The sequence below is a fragment of the Epargyreus clarus genome, unplaced genomic scaffold (genome assembly GCF_041222505.1).
Source record: "Epargyreus clarus isolate Ecla_fem2 unplaced genomic scaffold, WU_Ecla_fem_2.2 ptg000008l, whole genome shotgun sequence".
NCBI lineage: Eukaryota > Metazoa > Arthropoda > Insecta > Lepidoptera > Hesperiidae > Epargyreus > Epargyreus clarus.
Genome location: NW_027332216.1, coordinates 4,740,621 through 4,761,372, shown reverse-complemented (window position 1 = coordinate 4,761,372; position 20,752 = coordinate 4,740,621). Strand labels below are relative to the sequence as shown.

General features: G+C 33.8%; 1 protein-coding gene across 1 annotated transcript in view; it reads left to right on the top strand.

The window, feature by feature from the left end:
- Positions 1 to 5,336: 5,336 nt before the first annotated feature.
- Positions 5,337 to 20,752, top strand: part of Chd64 (transgelin calponin-3) — a 29,965-nt gene continuing 14,549 nt past the window's right edge. Inside the window, exon 1 of the mRNA XM_073075728.1 lies at positions 5,337 to 5,537. Within this exon, the coding sequence (XP_072931829.1) occupies positions 5,484 to 5,537 (54 nt within the window). The 5' untranslated portion in view covers positions 5,337 to 5,483. The remainder of the gene's footprint in view (positions 5,538 to 20,752) is intronic.

Below are 20,752 nucleotides of genomic sequence, written 5' to 3'. Positions count from 1 at the left end.
TCAACATCCTTCTACAGGAAATCCTTCACAATATCCGTCTGTGGAACTCTTCCTGTAAAAAATCGCAAGATTCTATCCCTATACTCCTTCAAAAATCAGGTAAAATGTCATCTTCAGCTCTAACTCTATCTCTGTTTGGTTTCCTTTTCTTATGCTTTTGCTATCTGTAATTTAATATATTTGTTTATTTAAATCTTAAATCAGTCACAACTCTTTTAAATCTTGCTCCTTTATTTTTAAATACGTATGCCTTCCTGTAATCTGTTTCAAAATTTGTATTTTATACTAATTCTACAATCTGTTATTTGCACCCTACCTATGATTCTATTTGCTTTCTCTTTAGCTTTAACTCCGTACCTAAAGGTTGCCTGGAAGAAATTGCTGTTTACCGATAAGGCAGCCTATTGTATTTTTGAAATTATTAATTTTCCATGGGTTTTTATTCTGTTTATGGGTACAATAAAGTATATTATTATTATTACTATTATTACTTAAATAAATAAAAATATTAATGATCTGCAATGATGATAGCAATCAACAATTCTTATGAAATATTTTATTTAAAAATGTGATTGTCAATTTACAACATTTTTTACCTCAATACAATTGTCAAAAATAATAAAAAATGTAACTGCTATGTACCTAAAAATATAAATAAAATTTAATCGATCACTAGATATCTTAAATAAGTGAAACAATGTTGTAGCAAAAACTACAAATTTTCCAAAAATAGGATTGATATTTTCTCACATCCTATGCTCATTTAATTTCTATATCAACCATGGCGCGTACTTTCAAATCTATGTTCGTTGAACTCGTATCTTTTCTTACGCTGTTTGCTTTAATAGGAACCATGACATCGAATTTTTGGGAAAGATACTTGATTCAGTCGGAACTGACAAATATGAAGTCCAGTCTTCATGTGCTAAAGGTTTGTAGTTATGCTATTTTTCTCTGGGATATAAGATATGGATTTCCTTATACTTACAAAGGTTTGTCTGCCTCTGAGAACCAACAGTAACTGTTAAGTAACCATAAGTGGTCTTATCAAATCAAAAACTGGCGCTATACCTAAAGACTGCATATAGATATAGCGTCTACATCTTTCCATCAGCAACGCGTGATGATGTGGTAGCTGGTAGAAATTTGAATCCTAGGAATACAAATAGTATATGTTATACGGTAGCTGTTCTTTTCCTTATTAAAATCTTTTTAAAATTAACTACTTCATTTAAAACTTGACTAATTAAAATTTACAGGAAACTGTACATCACATTGGCGCGGCATACGACAGCTTATACTATGAACTGAAAGGAATCGCAGGGATGAAAAAAACAACGCCAACAAAGTCGATGCCAAAAGATTTACCATCTTCGCAACAAAGAAGTTCAGACATTTTTAATACATTCAGTACTATGGTTGAGGAAGAAATAAAGAAAATAAAAACTAAAAAGAGCATAGGTGACAGTGCATCTGAAGGATACAATAAGAGCGTAGGAATCGATTTGTCTAAAGGCAATGACAAAAGTATAGGTAGCGCTGAATTAAGAGGAAAAGATAAAAATATAGGCGTTGCTCCATATAAGGGAAATAATATGAATATAGGTACCACAGCATCAGGAACAAATGAACTTATGAAAAATGTCACGACGGCTACAAGAAATCCATTAAAATCCATTGGAGTTAATATTGATCCAGAATTAGACAGCAAGCTAATTTATAGTCATCAAGTAAATTATAATACAAAAAATATTCATAAATGTTGCAAGGATCACGAATGCTGTGAATATCAGTATAAATATAAATTTTAAATTGTGCCTCGTAGGAAATCGTTTAAATATAAAGTATTTCTCAGATAGTGATAATAAATCTTTTATAACTTGAAATATCTTTGTAATTATTTCTTATTTCATAATTAATCCTTTAAAATAAAAACACTGTCTTTACTAAACAACCATAGATTTTATTGATGATATATGAATAGTTTAATTTCAATCTATTAAAAGGATCCAGCACACAAATTCCGTTGTACTATTGATTCCTCCGATTTATTCGAATCTAGTCAATCTTGCTCAATTTTCATGTATTTCTTTTGAAAGTTTTTAGTTGCGTTCTGTGTAGCTTCATATATTTTTTCTTCATGTCTCATGCATTCAGGACAGTGGTCTACTTTTCGTAAAGAAGTATCTTCTTCAGGTCTTGGAAAGTCACCGCAACCTATAGTATTAGCAAGAGATTCCAATATTTCTATCTGGCCTTCAATTTTCGGTAGGTCATGTGAAAATTTTATCACTTTCGATTCCAAGTCGGAATACGATTTTTTCATTACAGAAATGTTGTTCTGAAAAATAAATAATACAATTTCTGAGTTTCATTTTGGAATTACAACAGGTATTACAATTAAATCAAATGGTGCTAGCTAATAATTACGAAATGGAATTAATTAATTGTGCGTATTACGGAATGCAAATAGTTATTTCAGTAATTAATTCCGTTAATGCAATGCGATGGCTTTGCGTATGTAATTATTGCTTCTATAAAGTTTTACAGCCAAGATTAATTTTTTTTTATCAATAAAATACTAACAATGTCAGAGTTATATAATCCGTTAACTTATTTATTTAGTGAGAATGAGAATACAGCATTTAAACAGGATTCAGGTTTAAAATGTCTGTTTCTGTATAATTTCTGGAAACTTCGTATTAAAATGAATACTTCTAGCAACTTATTTTTTATAATATAGGAGTAACAGACGCATATTGACGCCCATAGACATCAACCCCAGATAAGATAGGATTCCTAACTGACTTCTACCAGAGATACGCCGCTACCCCTGACTAAGCTATAATGCCTCGGATAAGAACCTCTGTCTCCCTTACCATTTATTATGTCTTTCATATGTGGAAATACATTAAAACTAAATAAATAACATCGTTATACTAAAAACCATCATATCCATAAATCCCATAACTTCTTTTCATCTTTTTTTTATAATACAGGAGTAGCAGACGAGCATGCAGTCCACCTGATGGTAAGTGGCTACTGCCGCCCTTGGACATCTGTAATCAACCCCAGATAGGATTCCTTCCCGAGTTCGGCCACAGATGCGCCGCTATCCCTAAGGACTAAGCTGGAACGCCTCGGAAAAGTCTGTCTCCCTTATCACAAACGGAACACAGCAGCGCCTAACACTGCTGTTATTAGGTAGAAATAGGTGTGGCGGTGGTGCCGCCGCAGCTGAACCACAAAGGGTTCTACCACCTTCAAAACATCTTCATCATAAACTTACCGCTATATCATTAATATTTCTTGTAATATTAGTAAGATCACACTTATTATGAGTACAAGTAGTGCAGTGGTAGTCCAGCATTAAGTAGATGATAGCGAGAAGGCTCGTCATGATGAAGAAACTACTGAAGCCATCCATGATTGACCACCGTTTTGGATTATTGGGTACTATTAAAGACGGCGGGGTGAAGGATTGTCTTGGTCTACGTTCTCTTCCTCTGCGGTTCCTTCTACCATGGTAGTCCATCTTTACGTTTTTTTTTCTGTAAAACTCCTTTTTGTGTGCTGATTTATTGCTGGTAATCACTCATTGCAACATTTCGTGTATTTAAAGATTTTTTGATTTCAATATTTTTCTTAAAAATTTCTCATTTGGTCCATTTTTCTTTCTGAATTCCTGACACTAGAATTGACAAGAGACATGTTACAATTATAATAGTAAAAGGTCTTCTATTATTCTATTCCAGGCCAGTACACAATCATTTTAATATGATCAACGTTTAAAACGATTTCTTCCAAAATTCAATTAGGTTTATTGATATAGTTTTACGTTTAAGGATTATTTACACCTTTTATTATCTAATAGGTACATAAGCGAATTGAACAAAGCTGTAAATCATTCAGACTAATGACTAATTTCCCATAAACGAAACTAATAATTATCCTATCAAGTGTTTGATACTAAAAATATATATTAAATATATTTATATACACCCACAAAAGCTACGCTAGTTTTATTAATCACATAGATTAACACAACTAAAAAGTTAGAATAGCAACGTTATTTTAATAAAAATTTAGTGAAAAAATAATGATTCTCCATACAGTATTATTATGATAGCCGTTAAAATATATATCAATCTACAGACGTTTATTTATTTCTTAGATAATACAAATATCATATTTTAGCTGAAGCGCCACCTAGCGCCAGTGGCTCTACCCACATGAATTGATAAGGCTTTCTCTACTCAAGCTCAACATAGCCTGCAGGTTGTTATGTGCAATGTCGTGAAGTTCAAAAAGTCGCTGCCAGATGTCGCTAGTAAATACGTTTAATAAATGTCTTCTCAACTGCAGTATGATCAATTTTGCATGAATAATCGTAATTATTAATTTACTCTTGACCTTTTGACAGTGTTTATTAGAACTTATCATAATACAGATTATATTGTAGGTATTATTCGTTTATCAATTGCTTATATAGCATAAAGTAAAAATTTTAAGGTCTAAACTGATAATGCTTTATGGAAATTTTCTCTTTGCCTTTGTCCAAAATTGAAAATTGGTTCTTTGATTAAATATCTGGAATTTTCCATACCCGTCCATTACTTTGGAGGTCCACTCCCATTCCTAGCCCATCGTATTTCGTCTCGCCGCCATGTTAGCCGGCAGAGCTGGTTACAGATATTGTCGTCCCACTCGCTCTCATTGTATTCCATACTTGGTTTTCGTTTTACATTTCGAAGTTAGTGTTGTCGATAATCGATATAATCAAGTATCGATACGATAGTTTTCTTACATTGGTGCTAAATAAGTACTAAAGCTGTGTATAAAAATATGTCAATTATTATTTTGGATTTCTGCATTCCTTTAAATAAGTATATGAAATACCAGAGCTCCGTCTTGTTCGGTCATGAAAAATATTAGTATTCAAATAGTATTTTTTTCTACCTAAATAAAAATCTGAACCTAAGTAAACCTCCAATCAAATATTATGTTACAACAGACGTACTTAAGTTTATTTTGATTTCCCAGTTTGTAAGATTATTTTGTAAAAAAATATATGGGTAGGTAATTAATGTAAAATGTTTTATTAACGTATGTAAGCACTTGAATTAAATATAGCACGTTATCAATTATTCAAATTTGCACACACATCTGCTTAATCAATTATTTTAAAACAGACACGCACATATTAATCACAATAAGATTCCAATTGGAACCCACTCAGTAATCACAATTATTATTATCGACTTCGCGACAATCATCGACAACGGCAAATGGCCACATCTACCCCTTCCAGCGAGCCGGCCGGCCACGCTGAGCTGCCTGCATGATGTCATTCATCCACACACTCACACATTGAAAGGTCGCCCGCGACCCGTGCGCTGTTTACATTCTGTGCGATCATTCTCGCAGTGACTTCACCCGCATCTGTGATTTAAATTCTTAATACATTAGTTTCTCAGTTTAAAATGGCCAACAATAGAGCCGCGAAATCTGGATTTGCCGCCGAGGCGCAGCGAAAGGTAAGCAAACTCTTATTTCATATTAGTTAAAGATATTAAATGTGAGAGATAAGTTTTACGGTAACGGTTTTATTGAGCGGAGGCTGCAAGACCTAGAAAACAGTACAAGGACTCAGCCCAGAGCCCGTGACCTACTTAGGCACGTGTTGCAAGCGTTCATTCTGGAGGCGCAGATGTTCCGTTATTATTTTTGAGGAATTTCCGTGCTTGTACACCTGTCAAATAACATACTTCGTCACTTTTATCAACTTAAAATGCAAACGAATCTTAAATAACTAATATTTGCAACAACAGTACAGAATAAGTTCAAAAAAGAACCGATTCCGATTTTTAACATACCTACCTGTTCGGTACTCGCTAAATAATTCCACATGCATACATCCCGAGGTAACTAACACATACGCACCATAGGACACGATATCCTAAACGACCGAATACAGGTTTCGTCGCGTAAAAAACTTATCACCGGCAGCCGCCTAAAATCCACAAGGGAGCGCGCATGCTGGTTTAATTCGAAATGTTCGTTTCATTTATTATATTTCAAAGAGTTTACTTAGAATATTACCTCTAAATAGAGTAAAAATGACTTATAGTTGTTTAATTAAGGCAACCTAAAATCCTCAAGGGAGCGCGCATGTTGGTTTAAGTCGCAATGTTCGTTTCATTTAACATAATTCAGGGAGTTTATTTGTAATATTACCTCTGAATAGGGTAAAATTGACTTAATATTGTTAAATTAAACTAATACCACGTTATATCATTTTATCTGTGTTTAACATAGAGGAAAATTTTCGGTGAAACGTTATTTTAAAATCCAAACATAATTACCGTAAAAAATATTACTCAAATAAATAATTGATGAAATCATGAAACATTATTGCTGCAATCTTTATAAGGCTGTATTTAATTCGGATTTTTCGATAATCTAGGCCAAAAAAGATTTTTTGTAGTTAAATCAAATATTTCAAAAACCTGCAACAAATTAATAGTAATGTATTGTCACTATGTTCTTGTACCTATCTAGACTAGGTTGGCGCTTCATTAAATTCTAAGCCTGTCTGCTCAACTCACTTAGGTTTTAATGCCTTATACGTCTAGCTAACGAAGTTATTGGTAGGTAATTTAAATTATTCCTAGTGGCGCTATTTCTAATGCGTGGTGGCACACACATTAGCAGAAATATATTTTTAGTCTCGTAAGTAGTAGTTACCTAAGCATAGGTAAAATTGACTTAATATTAATTATTGATGATGGAGAAACTGACAGTAACCGTGCTTATTTTGAAAATGGTAAGAGTCGCCACACCCTTTTCGAGCTGATAAAGCTGACATAGTTACCAAAATGTCCATTTTCTTTGGAATCAAGTAACGACCTGTGACAAAACTTATGACAGTTCGAACTTACTTATGGACATTGAAACTTTATGAAGTTCTGTCACCTTTTAGACATAGTCGATTAATGAATATATGGAGAAGTTTTCGTAAAATACAAACACTACTGAATCTTAGACTAATTTGATACTTATCTTGGGATCCACTTCTGCCAAATCCCACTAAGTCTGAAGCATCAATACAGATTTTGAGGATTTTCTGCTTTATGAGGGAAATTATCATATTAATGTATGTAATAGTACTCCACCTCACAGATGATACTAGTGTATCGTATAAGATAACAGGTCGATAGGTGTTAACGATTGTATATTAATCTCTTTATCGAAGAGCGATCGGTCATCAAAATCTCATCGACTCGATTAGAATCGTACTAATCATGTGAAGTTCGTTTTATCTGTGTAAATATTATCAGTGCGAAGATCGGATCGCCTTAAAAGAAATTATACATGTAATTAGTTTTGTAATTTGATATTAGCTAAACTATAATATTTTAATGAATTATATTAATCTGATTTTATATAACATAGAAATAGCAGACGAGTATGCCGTCCACCTCATTGTAAGTGGCTACTACCGCCTATGGACATCTGTAATCAACCCTAGCAGCAGTGGTAGCCTAGTGGTTAAGAAACGCGGCGTCTTGATCGAGGGGTCCGATGTTAGAATCTCAGCACGCACTTCTGATTTTTCAAAGTTATGTGCGTATTAGAAGTTAATTAGCAGTTGCTTAAAAGGGTGAAGGAAAAAATCGTGAGGAAACCTGCATACCTGAGAATTCTTAAAACAAAAATGTTTTCAAAGGTATGTGAAGTCTACCAATACGCATTTGGCCATCGCGGTGGAATATGGCCTAACCCTTCTCATTCTGAGAGGAGACCCGTGCCCAGCAGTGGGACAGTAATGGGTTGATGATGATGATGATGAATCAACCCTAGACAGGATTAGATATTCCTGCCTTAGATCGGCCACAGATACGTCGCTATACCTGAGGACTAAACTGGAACGCCTCGGAAAAGTATGTCTCGCTTACTATACCCTTCAAACCAGAATACAGCAGCGTTTAACTCTGCTGTTATTAGGCAAAAATAGGTGAAGCGGTAGTGCCGCCTGAGTCGAACCATAAAGCATTCTACCACCTTAGAATAATAATATTTGATTTGGGGTGAACAATACGTTTATTACTACAATTATGCAAATAGGATAATGATCACGTAGGAATTTTGTTATATCGATAAAATTATTACACCTCACGCCAATCGCGTTCAAAGAACTATATGAATGAATACCTACATAGGTACTTCTGAGTAGTATAATTACCTAATTGATATAAATTAGTATTGTCACAGTGCCTAAAAGATTAGATATCTGGAAGTCCAATGTTTCAGTTCATTAATTAGGAAAATACTTATTTTAAAACAACAATGTTTTATTTATTTTAAAACAACAAAAACATTACAAGTCGTTCAAATAGGTACACAAATAGTTTCGGATTCAAGTCGGATTTTTTTTATTTTGATTTTATTGTGTTCTAGCTGACTCGGCAAACGTTGTGTTGCTATATAACAATAAAAAAAAAATTTAACAAAAAAATAAAACCGACTTCTATGTCACTACAAAGTAAAAAATAATTGAAATAAATGTTGGTTTAGTACATATTTCTGAAGTCGGCGCTCAATATATTTCGTTTGATAACAGCGTGTCCAATATGAGCGCCGACTTCAGAAATATGTACTAAACCAACATTTATTTCAATTATTTTTTACTTTGTAGTGACATAGAAGTCGGTTTTATTTTTTTGTTAAATTTTTTTTTTTCACCCTTTTTAGTGATGATATGCTAACGTTTGTATAAATATTATGTAAAATTGTATAAATGTGATCATGAATAAAGGTAAGGTCTGAATAGATACGGATTGGACCCACCCGCTCGCAGGGCGCTGCCGCGCCCTTCTCACTTAGTTTTATATTGTCTTATATGTTCCAACCTAACCTAACCAATTCTTTAAGCTTTATGAGATACTAATTATTGGCTAGGTTAGGTAGGAACAGGTAAGTAAATAAATCAAACTAGGTGGTAAAACTCTGCGAGTGAACCGGTCCAATTTACCTTAATTCAATAGTTAAGAAAAGAAAAAGGAGTTGATGGTCAAATTTTTCATCATATATCTCTGTCTAGCTACTTCATTACAACAAATGTCTAATCTATATACTTTACATGGGAGGCACCTCTGCATCATCAGGATTGAAGAATTGAAGGTCATATCTTCCATCATATGTCTCTACTCAAAGACCTTATCATATATTCGTAAGCTCCAAATGCCTAATTTGTATGGTTGAGGCAGGAGGCACTTCTGCATTATCAGAGTTGAAGAGTAGAAGGTCAAATTTTCCATCATATATCTCTACCTATCAACCTTATTGAATATTCATAAGCATTAAATGCTTAACTTGTATGGCTGAGGCAGGAGGCACCTCTGCATTATCAGAGTTGAAGAGTGGAAGGTCAAATTTTACATCATATATCTCAATTTATCGACTTTATTAAATATCCATAAGTTCCAAATGCCTAACTTGTATGGTTGAGGCAGGAGGCACTTCTGCATTACCAGGGTTGAAGAGTTGAAGGTCAAATTTTCCATCATATCATGATAACCTAGACATTCAATGTTCATTTAAAGTTTCATGAGAATTGAGTGGGCAGAAGGTAAGTTGTCATAAAATATGTAAAAAGCAGGGGTAGTGATGATGAGTTCCACCCCATAACTTAAATTCTAATCATCAGAGCGTACTAATGTTAAGGTAGGAAAGTACTGCAACGAAACACCCTTTCATATGAAAAAAAGAAAATTAAAATTGGTTAAGAAATACTCGACTTATTCAAGTTTATATGAAATCGGGTTTTTCCAATTTTCCGGGAAAACTGGCGGAAATTTTCAAATTTCCTCGAAATGGGACCCCCTGTGAAACTAGTCGCATACAATGGTGTATGAATCATGTCGATCGGTCGCAGCATCGCGAAAAAATCGCCGAACAAACATAAAAAAAAAAAAAAAAAAAAAAAATATATACGGTCGAATTGAGTAACCTCCTCCTTTTTCGAAGTCGGTTAAAAAATGTTAAGGTGAACAACCCTTATCACTTAGGGGTATGAAAAATAGATAGTAGCCGATTCTCAGACCTACTGAATGTGCATATAAAATTTGATGAAAATCGGTAAAGCTGTATCGGAGGAGTACGGTAACTAACATTGTCACACGAGAATTTTATATATAAGATATATATAAACAAAAATCAAAATCGAAGCCACCAGTCTACACAATAAAATTTTATAATACCTGAGTATTCACTCATATACGTATATATTATATCTACATATGCAGTACATGACATGGGGGTAAAAGGGCCCTCGAGAGATTATTCCACTGTAGTATGGGGGAATCGAGTAGGTAAAGCCGTATTAATTTGATGTCTAGCTTACAGTTCTGATCCAGGTAAAATAAGGGTACAGCTAGTTTTAAAAGGTAGATAGATAATGACAGATATACTGCAGAACATAACATTGGTACATTGTAAATCGATATTCTATTATAAGTAAAATTATTATAAGTAAAGAGAAACTATTATAAGTAAAGATAACTATTATAAGTAAAGAGAAAAATCGGTCTTGTATCTTTCAATACAAGACCGATTTTTCTCTTTTTTTAGTATTAGGTAATAAATAAATACTTAGTCCAATAGTTGTCACCAGAAATGCCGAATAGACTTTTAACTTCTTTTTTAGTAGTTGTTGTCATAGCGGCCAAAACAATACATACTCTGTAAAAAAATGTATCTATTTATTGCGGTTCAAGGGGTAGAGCCAGAAATAAACAAACAGACAGACAAACAGACGGACTGTTGGACAGACAGTGCAGGCTGAGTAATAGGGTTCCAGTTTTACCTTTTGGGCACGGATTCCTAAAAAGGACTAATTTTCTCGAAGTTGTTGATCTAAGTTTACACACTCAACTTCTCGTTACTCGCTGATAGTACGGCGAGTCTATTAATAATTCTATGACCACGAGTGTATCATACAATGGATCATACAAGTGACGTCAAGCTTCCATTTATTACTAACTAAACTCCATTTAAACAATGTAGCGGGAAAAACCGCATCAAAATAGTTAGTTTGTAGTTCTAGAAGATTGTCCCCGTCACTCAGGAATTTTGAATCATTGACCTAAAACATTTATGACATACTAATTTAAATATATAAAGGGATTTGGCTGAAACACATTGAAGGCACTGAGAGAATACAATAGTAGAATGAATTCCAAAAGTTGTTACGTACTTTAAGTGCGTAAAAAGAAAATCTCTATTGCCTAAAAGTAGTAGTGGTTAAGGCAGACCTATCTGAAATAAATTAGGAATATCACTTATCTCCGTTTAAGCCTCCATATGTGGAGTATGTAGTATGTACCTATGTCCATGTGCCCAAGTATACTTTTCTCATGGTAGTGCGACAGCAACCACTTATCCTCATCCTCAAAACTTAAGATATTTAATACCAACTTTTAAACGATAAAGTTGGACATGATAGGGTACCACGATCAAAGGATAAGGTATAGGTATCCTTGAAAAGTTTTCGCATTCTAGGTAAAACACGTCTTTAATATATGACAATGTAACGAACTTCAGTAAAGAGTGGGCTGAAACTAAATTATGAACGCTCGCATTTCACGACACGTGCGACGTAAATATTTAATTTTTGATTTACATACATGAAGCATCTCGTACGTTTTTCGAAAACTTAAATTGTTATAGTTATAGTCCTTTAATTTTTCATTGCTTGGAAGAAGCGAACAGAACCTTAGAGGGTAAACTTGAATTATTATCTTTACCATGGAAAAGGCTTTTGAACCCATCATCATTGTACAGATTACTTGGATTAAAAAGGTTATTCTGTTATGTTTAGGTTATTACTAGGAAGTGCCATTATACAACTGTAAAAAATTGAACCTCTTCAATAATATGTCGCGAGTAGTATTAAAAGCAAAGAGATGAATTAATTTTATGACTATTTATTGCAGTTTTACATTCACAGTACAAAATATTTTGAAACGACTAAGAAAAAATTTTAGAAGCGAAAAACATAATCGAGAAGTCTTTACGATATTCCCAAAGATGATGTCTACCAACATATCTATAGCTTTAACTCTCCCCGAAAGTAGAAAAAACCAACTTTAACCCATACAAAAACAATAATGTATGGGAGTTCTCTACTTATGTTGCAAGCGAATCATTTTTCTGCGCAAAGGAAATTCTATTGTCTTGTGTAAAGCGCCTAGGTTTTGCATTCTAAAGGCATATTATGAAAGCCTCTTTACATATATGTTTACGCTGAACGGGGAAGGAAACAAAGGTTGCCACCTTCGACCAGAAAAAATAGAAGATCAATTTGATACGAGTATGATTAGCCTGAGTGAAGCGTCGCCAGATCTATTGGTGTTGCTGTGTCCTGATGAGAAGTACTTTAAAGTATTTTTAGATTTATATGACTATCTTCAACCAAGTCCTTGGATATCGGTATAAGCCGGTATAAGCTATATTATGTTGTTTTGCTAAAAGATAGTGTGTAAAATATCTGTAGAAAAAAAATTGGTATTAGAGCAACATGATCAAGTACGCTTCAAACATCCTTAAGTTGTAGGCAAACCAGTGCCCAACAGTTGCACACAGAAAAGTTTGCAACCAAAAGATAGTGCCGATATGCCCTAACACCAACCTGTTAAACCCATAGTAATAAGTTTGTTTATACCTATTATTTTTTTCCGAGATGATTTTAAAGACTAATCAACTTCACGTACAGTCGGCTTCAGAAGTAGATGAACAGATCCAAATTTCCAAAACAACATATTAATGGGAATACCGTAACAATCTGTTATCTTACTTTTCGAGTTGACTGTACTTATATTCTAGAACATACATTGTTATTGCATTACAAACTAAGTGTAAAGAATACAAATCTTCATTTCACGTAAAATCGAGTAGCAACCCTATTTATAATGCAACGCAAAGGACGCGTTTGTATTCGTATAGCAATATCGCAATAAACAAAACGTAACGAGCTCCTCGTTACGCCTATTTCTATTTTTGTATCATCTGAATCATCATCAATAAATTGTATGAAGGCTATTTAGGTACTAATATAGAAGAAGCAATCATATTATTTAGACTGCGACATTACTTGTTACATTGGGTTGTACCGATATTTCCCTCCCTATAATGTAGGATTGGTAAAAATCTCGACCACTTATTCGTATCTCATGTAAATAAAGTGATTGTTCTACGTTTTTAATAGAAAATAATAGCAAAGTATTGTGTATCTTCGATAAAGATGAACAAAATTGCGGTGCATTGAAAACTCTTCTGGCCTTATCGCTTAGTTTAAGATCATTCCGCCTACCTGATGGTAAGTGGTTACAACAAAAATCACTGCCACAGGTGGTGCTCTGTGGTTCGACTTCGATGGCACATCTACATATTTCTGCCTAATAACAGTGTTAAACGCTACTGTGTACTGGTTTGAAGGGGGCGGTAAGAGAGACATACTTTCCCGAGGCGGTCCAGCTTAGTCCTCACCGTCCTCAAAGATAGCGGGGCATATGTGGTCGACCTTAAATTTATTCTTATCTGTCTGCTACTCCTATTTTGTAAAAAAAAAACAAATACATGTAGTGGTGATGCATTCCAAGTGCCACCAGGTCAAAGAGGTAAAGAGGTCCTACGGTCTAACAATTTACCGGTGAATAGACCGATAGACACCTACTAGCGATGTAGACCTCCACTACCGGTAGATCGGTAGAGGTAGAGGGAGGCGGTAGATAAGTAGATACTTATGTTGCTATCGTTATATTACAAAATATTTATGACGAAAACTGCAAGTATATAGAGCTTAAATTATTCTGTTTGTGCAAGATAATTATTCAAAGTAACACGTCACTCAACGGTTTCGGGCAATGGCCGTATTTGGTATCGTACTCTTGTACAACTATTTTAAGATTTTGCATACGTATGATGTGTAATTGTTCTGTATTGGGCATATCAGTTTCTATCTACTTGTATTATTATACAAATTAGTATGCACATAGCGCATAATTTTATTTTAATAATTTTAAATAAATAAATCTATGCAGAGAAGACGTATATTATAATTCGTAAAAATATAATCATAATAAAAAATTACATAACATAAAAAAATACTTTATATTATTAATTTATAATGAGAAAATCATAATCCATCCATATTATTATATATTATTCTATACTACAACACGAAAAAAAATGATATTATCCAATAAGTTTATCAGTATTTTATCGGTTTAATAATAATTTATCGGGGATTTTACATGGAAACCATAATTAGGCTTCTTTTACTAATTGACTATTTTGTTTACAAACATAATTAAAGTGATATGGTAATTAATAAAAAAAAACACGTTTGTTGCCAGTAAGGCACAAAATAAATTGTTATTAAAAATTATTTTGTAGTTTTTAGTTCGATTAGCAATAAAAGCGCGTTTTTTTAGTTTTTTAAACCATTATTTATTTATGTTACTGGGTTGTAAAGTTCAAATTTCGGGTCTTAGAAATCCACATCATATCTTTTCAACAATTTATATAAAAACTAAAAACTATGCACTGTACAACGCTAAAATTTAAAAAAAAACTTTAAAACCCCTCAACACTCTTCAGCAAACATCAAAAAATATTCCCAGAACACCTTTCTTCCTGCTTGCAACGGTATTATAGTGGGTCAAGGGAAATCAGTCAACAGCTTTCAACCGGTTCCGAGCAACTTGTATCGTAACATGATGGTAATAAGTAAAAATAAACTTAAAGGGCTTTATTTTGTAAATTCGGATAGTAATGATACACTGTATTATGAAATAACTGTAGTTATAAATCTGAAGAAAATACTGCGGCCACCGTATCAGCTTGGTATACAGAAGGTTCTGCGTTCGATACTCCCCAAGGTTAAAAAAAATAATTATCACTTGCTAAACGGTGAAGGAACACGTGAGGAAATCTACATACCTGAGAGAGTTATAAAAAAATCTCAAAGGTATGTAAAGTCTACCCATACGTACTTGGCCACCGCGGGGGACTATGGCCTAATCTTTCTCATTATGAGAGGAGACCCGTGCCCAGTGGGACAGTAATGGGTTGCTGATGATGATGATGATGACTCCCCAAGGTAAACGTCGAAATATTGATATTAGATTTTTAGCAAAGGTCTGAGAGTTTGTGTACTATTGTGTGTATCCATAGTATATGATGTTTCATAATTTGTCTAAAAGGTAGACTTTAATGTTGATAAAATTATTTTTAATAATTTGATTAAAATATTTACTCCTTACTTATGCACTTCACTCAAAATATACTGAATATAAGAATACAAAGCGAAAGAAAATGTAAGTAGTAAAATAATTAGTATTCCTAACCCGAGTTAGATCTTAAGATATTTTAAAACATAAAATTGCAAAAACAATTTGTCTAATAAATTTCGTTTAATATTCCAAACATTTCAATTTGCTAAAACATACCTTCTATACGGGCAGTGACCGGTCAATAATTTTGCATCTCTCGCATATTTCAAACACATACACTTCACTTCAGTTCAACAAACACCGTTTTGCTAAAGTCAGTAAAATCCTCAATGAGTAAGACAAGTTCGAATGTACCGAGTATTTGCTTAGTGAGATTCCTACGGCATTGACAATACGAGATATTTCTTATTAACAAACGTAAAACATACGTACGATATCATCGTCATGCCATTACTGTCCCACTGCTGGGCACGGGTCTACTAGAGTGAGAGGGATTTAGGCATAGGCTCTGGCTAAACATGAATTGATAGACTTTACATACCTTTGAGAAGATTTTTTTAAGAACTTAGATGCCTAGATTTCCCCGCGAAGGTTCCTTCACCGTTTAAGCAAGTTAAAATGTAAAAACACTTCAATTTTTGGCACGGATCCCTAATTCTTTTTGTAAAATAAATTGAACTCCATATAACATCAGTTTGCTGTGAAAGACCCGTCATAATCTGTGCATTTGGAACAAACATAAAAACAGACAAAAAAAAACAGACATCAATTTTATTAATTTGCATAAAGTATAGATAACGTAATATGTACATAAAATAATGTGACTCGTAAATTGTTATTACTGAGTAAACTTTGTTAGTAATTGACTATCTGGTTAAATTAAATATGATGTCATTACTAATTATATTAATACTCGTACAAATGATGTGAGGAACAAAATTGATAACAGCTAATATAACAGCATAATATATAAGTCGATCATCATGACCGTCAATTATTATCACAATCATCATCAACCTGAACTACGATGCTATCGTATATTATGCATGTATATTTTATGCAAATTTATATGCATACTAATTCTGGCCACGAATTTCCTCTTTGAGCGGGTATTAGGGTCATTGGTCGCTGGCTAAGTATGGATTAGTAGACTTTACATGCGTCTGAGAAAAGAGAATTCGAAATTCGAAGAATTCGAATGCATGTTAGTTTTCTCACAATGTTTCCTTCATCGTTAAGAGACACTAAGGTCACCTATAAATCTGCATAATCACAGTTTTCAGAAATATTGGACGAGCTTTTTTACTCGTTTTAAAAGCGTAAATACTCTAGACATTTCAGGCAATTTACATATTTTTCGCGAAACACTTATTATTTTTCAAAAATAAAAAGCCTACGTTACTCTTTTCTTGAAATTCCCGTTAAAATCGGTGCAGCCGTTCGGGAGTTTAACTGAAAGAAAAAGACACATTTTTTATAAAATAGGTACCGTATAAACGTAATATCTTAAAGAATACCTACTGTAAGATAATCATATAATCTGAGAATGTGCATCTACAATAAAATATCAACTTCGTATTTAAAAGTCAACAATGCCAGTGGCGCTGCACTTTCGAGTGTGGAGTTGTGATGAAATTTGTGAAAATTATCACCCTAAACGTTGAGTTTCATTGTTTTCGAAATACTACGGAGCCACTTCTCATAATTTGAGGTGTCTCAAGGCCGACGAAATTATAATGTACCCAGCGTTTAAGATCGACGTAGTAAACGAGGATACAGTCCACTTGGTGGTCACCGTCGCCCATGGACATGTATCCAACTATACATAGCATGTTCTTCCTCAAGCCAATCACAGATGCGTTGGCACTTCTGAGGATTAAAATGGTCGCCGCATACGTAAATCAGTCTTAAATGTAATTTCGAAATTGGTTGTTATTTTACACAGTATTTGGTTTACATATTTATCGTTATAGTAAAAACACATGTAAACATCAATCGATGATGTAATACGAAATTAGTCACACTATCGTAATAAGCGAGATGTATGTTTGCTGAAAGCCTCTATAAATACGTAAATAGGAACAGATGTTCAATTAGTATAAAGAATTTATTTTATACTAATTCGACGAGACGATGACTCATAAAAGGCACGGTTGTGTTACAACACCCAACCGCACCTTATAAGGTACGGCCTTTACTCGGGACATATTTATAAGGCTTAAATATAGGCTACTTTCAAAACTCAACCATATGTTCGAGATTGACACTAACCAAAATTTCTCTTTTCCTACAGACGGCCTCAGAATATTATTTTTTCGTAATAAAGTAGCAATGCATGCAAAGAGCATGCAGTCTATCCACCTGATGGTAATCACAGCCACCAATGGACATCTGTAACTCCATATAACAGGTTTTCTATCTAAAATCGATCATAGAAGCAATTGCACTTCTGAGGAGTAAAATGGTCCCTTCATATGTAAGTCATCCGGCATCATACCCTTCCCCTGAAACGCAAGAAGTTCACGCTAGGAATAGGTGTGGCGGTACTACCCGACTGAACTAAAATTGACTGAATTTATATTTCCGTTCAAACTCTTTGTGTCTTTTTCTTTTCTTCTTCCCTGTTCTTTTTAACTCTTGTTGATGTTAAGTATTTTCTTTGAGTCATGGAGCTGGACGATACAAAAAAGGAATTTTGAAAAATGCACGCATACTGTACATTAAAACAGTATCAGACATCATTTTTGGCTTGGTAGTAAAGTTGTAGTACGCTAGTTTTATTTTGGATATCAAGTAAATGTAATAAAATTACATGTTTAAGTTTACATTTAAAATTTTTAAAATAGGTATATCTATAAAATATTTTTCTAAGAAAACTTGAATGAAGAATAGCAGACATAAAATGTAAAGATATAAAGACATAGATGTAAAGCTTCACGAATAGCTTCAATAACAAAAGATAATAAATTTAATTACTGCAGGTGACTGTAACCAGAAAATCATTAGCGTTAGAATTGCGGCACACTCGTCGGTGTGTGGTCAACATGAAATACGATACGTCAACTAATGTTATTGTTGCAAGCCTTTGTCCTAATAACATTCCGTTAGCCACGCTCGGGTATAAAATGTTATGGAGCTCGCCACTCCCGCCTTTTCTATTAGAAATTGTGTTTGGGAATAGTATTTGAGAATGTTTCTGAGGTAATATTTAAGGTTTTAGTCGTCAGAGTTTAGTTTAGTTATCCAAATACAAGCGTTAATAACCGTGAATCTATCAATAATTTTGCTTAGGAAAGATCGACATTTTACAATTTCTTAACTCTAAGCATTGTAAAATTTTGATGTTTAGTAGGTAAAAATTGGATAGATCAATTATTAACAACAGATGATAGTTGTATATATGAACGAAATCATAATATCCAGGAGTAACTGAATCTTATGAATATCAAGTATAGCAACACGATGATGTTGACGATAATCAAATTTATGGATTGAATTCAAGTAATTATAACAAGTGTTTCGTTATACCATCACTTGAAATAAAAGGACTGATTTACGTAGGATTAAATCTTCGTCATTAAATAAGATTATAAGTAAGATAACCATATTAAATGCAGACAGATGCAGCAAGTACTGCAACCAGCTTCGTGAAATGTGTGTCATGCAAATTGTACATTCGAGTTAATTGCGTTGCCTGGTAATGTGATTGAATTCTGATCGATATCAGTTTGCTCCTGTTTTGAGGAATGTACACGTTGATGTTAGAGTAAATTAGTAGTCTGAGCTACAAGCCTACAGCAATTAACATTTATTAAAGTTGCTAGAAATGGTTCTGTATTTCTAAAAAATCTTCCACATCTATCAATTATTTACTAGGTGCACGTTTCAAATGTTGTGGGTCTATATCATTAGGTCATTAAAATTAAACAATATCGTATTCATCTTTAGTATGTACTCTGAGTCACAAACCCACAACTAATGTTTATTTCACGATTATCCTCTATTTTCTAGGCTCACATTTAAATTTCCAGGCCCTATAATCTTTAGATCGATCAAAAACAAAACAGCTTGCGATTCGTGTGAAAATTGTCCGTTCGTGTAAACCCGTTGATCCTCGAATTGCATTGACCGACACCAACCGGCCTCGTGACCCCATTCCAGTCTCCTTACTGGTCGCAGTCATTGTCGATGATGGCTTGCAAGGCTACCTATTTTTTATACGGCGCGCCTTAATAAGCCGTTTGATTCGCGTCATGTCTCAAACAATTGTTCAAAATGTGGCGCCTCTTTAGCTTCGTTTTGGGCTACTTCTAATCCGTGATTTAAATTAAGTACATTTATTTAATTTAAAATTAGAACATATAAATATCGTCGTAGTCCTTACGAATGCTCTTTATCTCATATTTTAGCTTCTCGTGGGATGATCACTCCATTTTGACCTACAAAGCAGACATATCCATTACTGTAATTCGGTCAATGTGTCCAGGGTCCATTAGTATTAGTGACATTTGTGTCCGGATGTGTCATATCCATTAATTAAAGTGTCTTTATTATTGTACTTTGTTTCTTTATAGAACACATTTGTGTTTCATTTTATAAATTAATTATTGGTTTGCTGGTAGTTACTAGTTATCTCCTACTTACTTCTCTGATAATTAATTAGATCTAGGTATACGCCATCATGCTACTTTACCGCTGATTAATAGACTTCACATGCCTTTCAGTACATTACCGAGTATTCTGATACATGTAGTTTTCCATACAACGTTTCTTTCACATATTCGAAGTTATTAGTGATATTGATTTCTAATACTTTTTTTCCTGGAATCCAAGGAACTGGATGCTCTCTTCTACAAATTCAGAAATTGCCACTGGATACCAATTAATATATTATAAGTGTACATTCTTAGCCACGTGTGCTTAATATTTCCTAAGCGTTTCGAACCTTAGATGTGGAGATACAGAAATCTGTTGACAGTGAGTCACAGCTATTTGCGTGCACAGACGTTTTTGTTACCAACTGACGTGTACGGCTCGCAGCATCGTGCGACCGGCAATGAAAGAGCGCTTTAATCGTATTGGTAATCTCATCCATCAGTATGGCCTGCTTAAGCATCTGTTGTGGCTGAATAAGGAATAGTCGATTTATACGGTAGCGTAGTACCTCATAATGTTGTGAAATTATTCAAATCGTCTAATAGATTGGTATGTTTTGTGACGAAGTTAGAATAAAATACCTGCTCCTGGCATTTCGAAGCAATGTATGATATTGGAAATGAATTACTTACAAGTTTTAACGGTGTGGGAATTGTAAGGATACCTAAATGATTGAGTCTTAATTTCTTCGTTCCATATAGTGATCCATTCCAAAACTGGTCATCATACTGTTGCAACACACAGTCTTATTTATGGGTTCAATTTCCCTCTAGACTAGAATAGTCTAGAATCTTGAATCT